This window comes from Cottoperca gobio, chromosome 3, assembly GCF_900634415.1.
Source record: "Cottoperca gobio chromosome 3, fCotGob3.1, whole genome shotgun sequence".
Taxonomy (NCBI): Eukaryota; Metazoa; Chordata; class Actinopteri; order Perciformes; family Bovichtidae; genus Cottoperca; species Cottoperca gobio.
Genome location: NC_041357.1, coordinates 19,381,565 through 19,391,989, shown reverse-complemented (window position 1 = coordinate 19,391,989; position 10,425 = coordinate 19,381,565). Strand labels below are relative to the sequence as shown.

At 40.0% G+C, this 10,425-nt stretch overlaps 1 protein-coding gene and 1 long non-coding RNA gene across 3 annotated transcripts; one reads left to right on the top strand and one right to left on the bottom strand.

Moving 5' to 3' along the window:
• Nucleotides 1-230: 230 nt before the first annotated feature.
• Nucleotides 231-1,852, bottom strand: LOC115026099 (uncharacterized). Of its 2 annotated transcripts, none has more exons than XR_003834264.1 (2): nt 1,497-1,852; nt 231-1,036 (listed from the first exon to the last, which is right to left on the bottom strand). It is a non-coding gene; the product is annotated as an uncharacterized LOC115026099 (long non-coding RNA). The 2 variants fall into 2 exon arrangements; XR_003834265.1 differs by having other exon boundaries at nt 231-928.
• Nucleotides 1,853-3,073: 1,221 nt separating this feature from the next.
• eif4g2a (eukaryotic translation initiation factor 4, gamma 2a) lies at nt 3,074-9,566 on the top strand. The gene is made up of 19 exons (XM_029458707.1): nt 3,074-3,175; nt 3,847-3,972; nt 4,135-4,237; nt 4,319-4,447; nt 4,560-4,626; nt 4,715-4,866; nt 5,050-5,160; nt 5,241-5,423; nt 5,544-5,682; nt 5,770-5,933; nt 6,029-6,136; nt 6,334-6,444; nt 6,536-6,640; nt 6,732-6,947; nt 7,068-7,326; nt 7,471-7,675; nt 7,783-7,991; nt 8,081-8,202; nt 8,499-9,566. Exons 6-19 carry the CDS (start codon nt 4,783-4,785, stop codon nt 8,562-8,564), a joined length of 2,082 nt encoding a protein of 693 aa, XP_029314567.1. The 5' UTR covers nt 3,074-3,175; nt 3,847-3,972; nt 4,135-4,237; nt 4,319-4,447; nt 4,560-4,626; nt 4,715-4,782; the 3' UTR covers nt 8,565-9,566.
• Nucleotides 9,567-10,425: the final 859 nt, after the last annotated feature.

Below are 10,425 nucleotides of genomic sequence, written 5' to 3'. Positions count from 1 at the left end.
ACTATTCAAATTTAAGCGCGTCACAACAAGACAGTGGAAATGCAGTTTCAACTTGTTATCATCAACTACACAGTTTTAATATTGCCTTGACACTACAGTAACTCATAAGCAAACTTTGCCAAACTCTTAAAATAGGCATATTTGTGTGTGTTCATCATCATGACAGCTTATCTTGCACAATGGGTGGCACAGGGTAACCTGAGGCACAAAGAGGCGTTACCAGTCTGGTCTCGCATGGTAGTCATTTACTGGCAGATGACTCATGTTGCAGAGTCAGTGTGAACAATAACACAGGTATTGTATTCTCAATAATACATTCAATCCACAGAACTTGTTACACCACACATCTTCTGAGGTCATGAAATAAAGTGCTGACCTCATCAGATCAAAATCTTACAGTCTCTGAACACAAAGCCTGAAAAGTCTTTAAAAACCTGCTCTGAAAGAATAGTAAATATTGCCATCTTGTTCTGATAGTGGTGCTATAAAGGGCAGGTGATCACTATAGGCATTTGAATTCATCCTGTAGGGCCCACGAATTATCACTGCAAATTATATGGAAATCTTGCCATTACAGTAGCTTCTGAAAGGTCAGGTAGTCATCAAAACCATCAGGAATCCCCTGGGGACCATTAATATCTGTGAAAACTTCATGAAGTGGCAGAAATGGGAAGGATGAGTGTGAAATCAGCCTGTAAGTCCATGTGGTCAAACTGTTTAATCATGTATGCGTGTCGCAATACATTCGGAATTATACTCCTAGCTGGCTCATAAACCATTTGGGCATCAATGTGGCAGACTGCAGTTGGTTTGAGTACTTTGTCAACAGCCATTGATCCTCGTCCTGGGGCATCCTCGAGTAAAAACACTGAACCTCTAGCGGCTCCTGGGTTGATGCCCTGCAGTTAACCCTGTGCTTTGGACATCCCTGTAGAGGAGAGCAAGAAAATTGAGTCTCCCTGTGAGGATCAATATAGTTTCGATGGTGACTTTACAATCCAGTCGGTCTTTTTCGGCTGTAACGGAGGAAATTTTTCTTTGGAAGACCATTTCCACCAGGGAAAAGAAAAAAGAAATAGATGAAAAGGCAAGATAAAAATAAATATCCTAACCGTCATATTTTTGTTGTCATATTCATGAGATGAAAAGTCAAAGTTATGAGATACACAACTCAAATCTATGAAATGGTACGTCAAAGTTATGAGACATTATAATTTCTATTCACTATCTCTTCATTTTGAGTAAATATTTTGAGATGAAAAGTCCATGAAATACTAAATCAAAGTTAGTAGTGCAATTTTGACTCAGTATTTCATATTTGGACTTGTAATTATGAAATACTAAGTCAAAATATGAGATGAAAAGTCAATTTTATGATATATTAAGTCAAATTTACGAGAATGTAAACTTATAATTACCATCCAATCATTTTTAATTTATTAAGCTTTAATTAATGTTGACTTTATGCATAACTTTTCATTTATATTTTCCTTTACCTTGAGAAAATGTTCCTTCCATTGTTTCCTTTATATCCAGCTGGAAGAAATGTGACAGAACAGTCTGTGTCATAAATACACAAGTAAAACGTGGGTAGAAAATCGCCATGAAAAGAGGAATGAAAAGCATACTGTTCATTTTAGGTGGGCAGTAATCCTTGATCTGTCCCAGCACATCTCAAAATGCCATATTAGAAAATAAACCCCCTTATACATCTATAGGTAAAATACCATACTGGACATGCTGCTCCGATGAGAGCAGATTGCGAAACGTGCGTGAGTTTTCCGTACGTGACGTTGGCAGGGTGGGATGGTGACGTTTGAGACGGCCCCATACATAAAGCGGCTTCCGTGTGACGTAGTTGAACAGTCAGCATTCTTTCTTCGTTGTAGCGTTTAGCTACCAGTCAGAACCGTCGTGGTTCAACTATATTACCAAACCTTCTAGGTTTTAACACGGCTTTTTGAGCTCAATCTTCAATTTTCTTTATTTTTTTCTCTTGGTCGAAAAGACAAAAATTACACTGACGTTCCTTTAGTGAAGGTAAGATATTTCGTTGTCTTTCTAGCCTGGCTAACGTTAAGCTAATTCCGCTAACCTACCGGTCTGGTTAGGAAATTCGTCTTTTTAGGTCGTTGAGCGTTATGTTATTTTTAAATACTAATGTGGATTTTCAAATGTAGCGTTAGTTGGCCTCGTTGACATAGGCCTGTTGAGCTGAACTGGTTACATCCAGGAAAGACTCGATTGGTTTCCAAGAATTGTTTACAGCTTATTAGCTGTTAGCTTACCGGCGGCCTGCTAAACAAAACCCCTCAAGATGTCGCTGTGTGTGGACATCCGGTGTCTGAACAAAGACCTCATAAAATCAGCTGATGGGTTTTTCTTCTTGGTCTACATTTTAAGTCTATTTTATATCTGAATTCATACCGATTTTGTTGGATTGTAGAATAATACGTAACGTTACAAATGGCTTTGGTTTCAACTTTGTGTTTTTTAGCTTTTTTATTTTTTTGTAAATATTATTGTGGGATAGGAGTATGGACAACGTTTTCGCATTGGGAAATGTTTTGCCATTTTATTTAATTCCAAATCGACAAGAATTGTGTTAAAATTGACCTTTACGTTAATTCACGTGGATAATACCAACGAGGCACATGTAATCCTGGTTTCCTGTAGCTCTGCCATCCGTCCGATTTAGGTTACATAAGGTGAGCCTGGGTAACTTGGGTCAGCGTTAGATTATGGCTAGTCGCAAAAGACGACTGGTTTGAGTTCAGGGTTGGGTTAAGGTAATGAGAAGCACAAAGCGATTGGAAAACAGACGACGGCACCGCTCACGTAATGTGCTAGCATTACCTAGCCACAGTGTGCTAAGCTAGTCCTGACCCAGTTTCACATTCACGTGTACGGACAATTTGGCTGATATCGGCTAAAAACGAGAAATACTACGGGCGGATATTCTTGTAACGTGATTGTAAATGTGCTTGATACACATTAAACGTTTCTTGTGCATTTTACACACATTAACTGTCTGCTTATTTGTTCATTTGTATCGGTCTCTACTCCTAGGTCGCTCTTTCCTTCCTACTCCCGGAACATTATTCTTTTCAGCTATACTTTGTCAAGCCGCCAAAGTGGAGAGTGTCGTCGCACCAGGGGGGCCTTCTCGTTTCAGGTATTAACATTACCCCATTACACAAGGCCTATTTATACCTATAAACCGCTGCAACAGCTCAATAAAGGCTTAGGCTCACATCTCCTTATGTTAAGTTAAAACCTTTTTTTTCCTTTTTGTATCGCAGTGTAGGGGGAGGAGGTGGGGGTGCACCTCAGCACTATCCCAAGACTGTCGGCAACAGGTGATTTTTGAAGTTTCCTTTCACATGGAACACCTAGTCACAAATCTTATTATATATTAAATCCATAATCATCTCCACCAGAGTAATTGCTATCCCACTTATGTATTTTGTCTACATTTGTGGTAAAGAGATTTTTCTAACAAATCAGAATATGTTGTTCTGTCTCTACACTACCCCTTGGTGGTTTCCAGTTTTTAGGATAAAATAAACATTTTACAGCTTTTACTTTGGCCATCTACTGCTTTTGACAGTTCAGGTTGATTAGTGTTGGCATTGTCAATACTTTTGACACAAGCTGGCATGCTGCCAGCTACAGGGGGGTTTCATTCTAATTTGATTTAATAATTGACACTCAAATCAGATTTTAGAGGCATTTCTGTAAGGTGTGACATGGCCTCCATTGCCCACCATGGATCAGGGCTAGATACCGATGTCACATTTTTCTGATAAATATTTCTGTATTGACTTTATTCTGTGTCCATTACAGCGAGTTCCTGGGGAAAGCCCCAGGATCTAGCGTTCAGAGATGGGTACCTTCTCGAAGCACTAGACGAGATGCCAACTCCTCCAACGAGAAAGGGCAAAATGATGCACTCTTCAGGAAAGTGAGAGGGTGAGTTCTCATCTCTACATTTACTCCTTGGATTATTTTAATTGTGTGTCAGGGGCCGGAATACGCCATTGGAGATTAGTTGAGGACTTTATTGAACGCGTTTTTGGTATTCTCTTAAAAGTGACACTTTTTCCTAACTCTGTCCTTCCTCCTCTTCTTTAGCATACTTAATAAGCTGACTCCTGAGAAGTTTGACAAACTATGCCTGGAGCTTCTCAGTGTGGGTGTAGAGTCAAAACTTGTCTTAAAAGGAACCATCTTGTTGGTGAGTATTCTCATTAACTGTACTTGTGTATTATTCCTTTAACCTATTAAATTGGTCACTTAATTTTAATTTCTCTTTTAGATCGTTGACAAAGCCCTTGAAGAGCCAAAGTATAGTCAGTTATACGCTCAACTATGTCTACGCTTGGCAGAGGATGCACCAAACTTTGAAGACCCAGCTGAAAATCCAGGAACCCAAAAGCAGAATACTGTAAGTTTATACAATAGGAGTTGATGGGAGGTCTTGCTTTAATACACTCTGGTTTTTCAGTCTTAATTTCAAACAAATTCTTCAACATTTATTTTGATTTTTTTTTTTATAGACCTTCAGGCGGCTTCTGATTTCCAAGCTTCAAGATGAGTTTGAGAACCGCGCCAAAAATGTTGAGAGTAAGTGAATTACATTTGATTAAAGTAGTTTGTTATGAAATGCATTTGGTCAGGTCTTTCATGAATTCTCTTTTTCCCTCCCCTGCAGCCTTTGACAAACATGACAACCCACTCACCTCTGAGGAGGAGGAGCAGCGTTCTATTGCAAAGCTCAAGATGCTGGGCAACATCAAATTCATTGGGGAGCTTGGCAAACTCAACCTCATCCACGAATCTATCCTTCATAAGTGCATCAAAACAGTGAGTTTGTTGAACAATGTTTACAGGGTTTGGTGTAATCGCAGACCTCATGTGTATTACCTTTTGGGATCCCAAAATCAGATGATCCTGTCTGGGCATCCAACTGAAAGGAAGCTTTGAGTCACCTAAACTGTGAAATACATTTAAAGTAGCTGGTATTACATGTGTTTCTTTCTTTTTAAGCTTTTGGAGAAGAAGAAGAGAGTCCAACTTAAGGACATGGGTGAAGATTTGGAATGCCTCTGTCAGATAATGAGAACAGTGGGGCCTAAACTTGACCATGAAAAAGCTAGGGTGAGTATGTGTGAAAACAACCACATCTTATTTTTTAAAAGTTTTTGCTTAATTTATTAACAAAGATATTCTTGTTCCAGTCTTTGATGGATCAGTACTTTAGCCGCATGCGGTCCTTAACGAACAACAAGGAACTGCCAGCTAGGATTCGCTTCCTGCTGCAGAATACAGTGGAGCAGCGAGCTAACAACTGGTCCGCTCGCAAAGCATATTCTGACAACGGACCAAAGACGATTAACCAAGTTCGTCAGGATGCAGTAAAGGTTGGTCTATCTGGTCCACGTTGGGATGGACTGTAAAAACGAGTGTACCTGTCTATTAGTCTGTCTGCATCCTCTGATTCTCACTGGACTCCAACTGTGCCTGCTTTTTTTTTTATACAGGATTTAGGAGTTTTCATTCCACCTCCATCCGATGGAATGAGGAATGAATTCTTCATGGAAAACGCGTATCTGCCAACAAGGATCAAGTTTGACAGGGAAACCCTTGGTGGGCTGGCTGATATGTTTGGACAAATGCCTGGTATGTCGCAGCTTTTATCCACTTGGTGATTTAACTATTGATCCTTTCTAGAGTAGTATTAATGTTTTGTTGTCTTGTGTTGGATAGGAAGTGGCATTGGTACAGGTCCAGGAGTCATACAGGACCACTATTCCCCTACCATGGGACGTCATCGCACAAACCCGCTCTACAATGGCCACATTGGAAACGGCAACAGTTCACACCAACCTCAGTTTGAAGCGGGAAGCAAACCGTATATAAAACCAAACCAGGTGCATACAATAGTGTCACTTTCTTCCCCAATACTTTATTGATGGTAAATCAAACAAGTAAATTCTAACTAGATCTGTGGCATTTATTTTTAAAGGGGCAGGGTTCACCAGTTTTCAACCACAAACAGAATCACGCAGTGCAGATGCAGTCTAAGGATATGGCGCCACGATTTGGCAAGAAGGGGAAAGTCAATGCTGATGAGGTACAACCGCGTACATTGATAAACTAAGATTATGTCTGCTTTGGATTTTCGTTTATTGGGTGTAGTCTGGGGGCCATTTTTTTTAATGTTCTATAGTTTCAGATGGATTTTTATTATATTATAAACCATCAGTCAAGAAGTGTGGGGTAATATTGTAACTGTGGTATTGTAGTAACGCGCTGTCTTCACCCCTCTAGATTAGTCTGAGGCCGGCACAGTCCTTCATCCTGAGTAAGAAACAAATCCCAAAGCTGCAGCCACAGATGACCATGATTCCTTCAAGTGCCCAAGGTTCCCCACTCGGACAGGTAACATTTTTACATTTAAAAACAAACTTGTAGAACTGATATGGTAATCAGGTTCCAGAGAACATGTATTCATTTGGCTTTCTTTGTTTAGTCTCCACAGCTTGGCCTGAAAGCCAATCCTCCGCCAATTCAGGAAAAACCTGCAAAGTCTACTAAAAAAGCTCCTCCTACAAAGGAAGAGTTGCGCAAAATGACCGTAAGTTTCTCACTCTTGTGCTTTCTTAATGGACACTATACTGTGTCCATCATAGAATATATTTGACCTTTCTTGGCTTTTTTTTTTTAAGGAGACATTGGTGGCAGATTACCTGAACAGCAAGAATGTCGATGAGGCAGTGAATGCTGTGAGGGAGATGAAGGCTCCAAAGCACTTTTTGTCTGAGATGCTAAACAAGATCGTAGTCTACTCCCTTGACCGTTCAGATGAGGATAAGGAACATGCGAGCACACTGGTCCATGCCCTCTGCACCGAGGGCCTTGCCACTGGTGAAAATCTAATGCAGGTCAGTGTTGTATCCCTCACAATTTTTTTTTATTAATCAGAAAATAAAATGCCTGATAGTTTTTACTTTTTGAATATCAAGCTGTTACATGGCACTAACTGCCACGTTTTTATTTGATAGGCGTTTTTGAGCGTTCTAGACCAGTGTCCCAAGATCGAGGAAGAAGTCCCACTGGTGAAGTCCTACCTGGCACAATTTGCAGCACGTGCGATCATCACGGACCTTGTCAGCATTGCCGATTTGGCCCATCAACTGGAGAATGGTGCACATTTCCCACTATTCTTGCTCTGCCTGCAGCAGATGGTCAAACTGAAGGACCGTGAGTGGCTGGCTGACCTGTTCCAGCTGAGCAAGGTCAACATGCAGAAGATGCTACCTGGTATGTCCAAACCAACTCACCATATGTTTAAACCTAATGTCATCAGTTCAGTTTTCAGGGGATTTCCGTACAAAGAAAATAAATGTGACTGTTTTTAATTGTCTTTTTGTTGTTACTGACTGGTGTATTTTTATACTTTCATAGAAATTGACCAGAACAAGGACAGGATGCTGGAGATTCTGGATGGAAAAGGTCTGAGCTTTTTGTTCCCACTGATGAAACTGGAGAAAGAGCTGCTGAAGCAGATCAAAGTAGATCCCTCTCCACAGTCAATCTACAAGTGGATCAAAGACAACATCTCTCCTAAACTCCACACTGATAAAGGCTTTGTCAACATCCTCATGACCAGGTGAAATACACTTGCTTCATCAGAAATTGCTTTGTTGGTTAATCCAACCCAAAACAATATTTTGCCCTTCAAGTTCACAGTATATTGATTGTCTTTTTGTCTGCCAGCTTCTTGCAGTACATTGCTTATGAGATCAACCCCGACGACGATGAAGAGCAGCTTTCAGCGCCTAGTAAGGAGCAGCAGGATGAGGAGAAGCAGCAGATGCTATCTTTCAAGCCAGTGATGCAGAAGTTCTTACATGATCACATTGACCTGCAAGTCGCCGCGCTGTATGCCCTGCAGGTTCACTGTAATACCAAGAGTTTCCCCAAAGGTGTGTGCGTGCACTCTCATGTCGTTCAGTATAGCAGAGATGGTATTAAACTGTGGTGCAGAAGCTAAATGATTACGCTCCTTTTCCAGGTATGCTACTGCGCTACTTTGTGAACTTTTATGACATGGAAATAATCGAAGAAGAAGCCTTCCTTTCATGGAAAGAAGATGTCACCCAAGAATATCCAGGGAAGGGAAAAGCATTATTTCAGGTAATTTATGTACATTGCTCACAATAATTTTGTTTCTCTTGGCAATTAACAGCAGGTCTACGCATAACTCCTGTATTCTGGTTGAGATTAAGTTTTAAGAGCATCCCAGAGATGTGAGAGTATCCTGGTTTTTAGAAAGTTATTATTTATAAGCCCTTATCCTAGTACTTATAAATACAGTACTATGAGATGTTATGGAATTTAGACACACTTGCACACTTTCCCAGGTTCAGTGTAAATATCCATAAGACTAAAGACATCACAAATAACAAATAACATTGTGTTTTATTGTGCAGGTGAACCAGTGGCTGACCTGGCTGGAGACTGCAGAAGAGGAGGAGTCAGAGGATGAAGATTTCTGAGGAACAGCCCAAAGCCATGTGTTATCAGGATGCAATGAATACTTTTTTTTCTACTTGTCTCCATATGCCCTTCCCATCTAAACCCTAACTCCTTCCCCTTTCTTCTTGTTTATGAATATTTTCCAACCACTGTTACAATTCATTCCACTAAGAAATGTTTTGCCAGTTAAAGCCAGCATCACCACCCTTATATTCATATTGTATTTATGCTTTCCTTTCTAATTTTCAATCTAATTTGATTTCCTGCAGCAGATGTTTTCTACATTTCTATCTTGGGTTATGTTTTCTTTAACAGTAGGCAGTATTTTGCAGGAAACTGTACCAGCACCAAAACCTGACCCATTTGATCACCTTTTACATCTGGTAGGAGTCACCAAGTGCTGCCATAACTATTTACTTAAAAGCTGTTTACAAAAGAGAAAAGGCTCTAACATATTGCAAAGAGACTGCTCTCATTGTCTTATCTGCATTTGTTAAATCAGTTTTTAGATGCACTTTGCTCAACATCATGAGTCGTTGCAATAGTAAGATACACTTTTCTTTTGTTAAAACAATCTTAAGTTGCAGATTTTGGCTGCCGTAATTATGATGGTGGTCTGTGCTTAAAAGCAGACCATTTTGTCTGAAAATTCAATTGGAGCTTTTTTTTTTATGTACAAAACTTTTGTGCCGTTCGGAATTAATCTGTGTGGCCTTTTTAATTTATCAATTCATATGGATATACCTCTAATGTATCTCGGACTATACTTGAATGTCTCGGTTTTAACATTGAGACAGCCAAAGCTTAGTTTCCTGTGCAACAGTTGTTCACCACCATGCGTGGAAATTTTACGTCGGTTTGCCATATTTGTCAAGTTTTTAAATGGTCTTTTTATCTTCATGAAATTACAAAGAATGTACTGTATGTGTACACTTTCTCCTTTTGGAGTGTCACTGTAATGTTAAGTGCAAGAAGTTAAGTGTACAACTACAGATCAACCTTGAATAAAGTTTAACAGTTCATTTCATTGTCTTTTGAGATTTGTTTCCCCCCTGAATCCCTCTGTAGTTTATATTTGCAAGTATTAAACATTTAAAACTGTTACATTACTGCATTTTGTTTGAAATGTGAGCTTATTGATGGACTTAATCCAGTAAGAAATGGGGACACGTGCTTGACAAGAACCTCATTTTTAGTGTGCGTGTGTTTGAATAAAGATGACAAAGTGGAGACTATGAACAATTAACCAGAGGACACATGGATCAGTTTAAAAATGTTCCAGTGTGTTCTTGGGGCAGTGGTTCCCAAACTTTCTGTGGCCAAGGCACACAAGACCAAGTCAAAATCTCAAGGCACACCTGTATTTAGTGTAACACTCTTAACAGTGTCACTTATCACTGAATTTGTTTTTAGTCTAGTCCGTGTAAACTAGCTTGTCTCCTTCACACTTGCAGAGCCTTTGATGTGTAACACTCTAATTCAAGGTTGTTTTTTTTTCTTCTTCACAACTCACTTTTCACATTGAACAGGTGCTCTTTAAATAAACTTAGTTTGTCATTTATATGCACGTATCTGTTGCTTTGCGTATTCTCTCCTGTTCTGCTTCGCGAAGGGCGGAGCTCCGCTTCCGAACACACGCGCGTGCGCACACAGAGACAGAGCGGAGGAAAGGTAAGAGAATTTAAAAGATCTGCGCCACGCACGGACCTCATCCAGCCCAGGCAGCACCCTCGCCAGAGCAGTAAACCTAGGCGAAACACTGAAGTAAACTACGAATCATTCATAACCTTTTGTACAGTTAAATGCAATAGGCCTAATTGTTTCAAAAATCCCACGGCACACAGTTTGGGAACTACCGTACTAGGGTACAGTAATACTTAA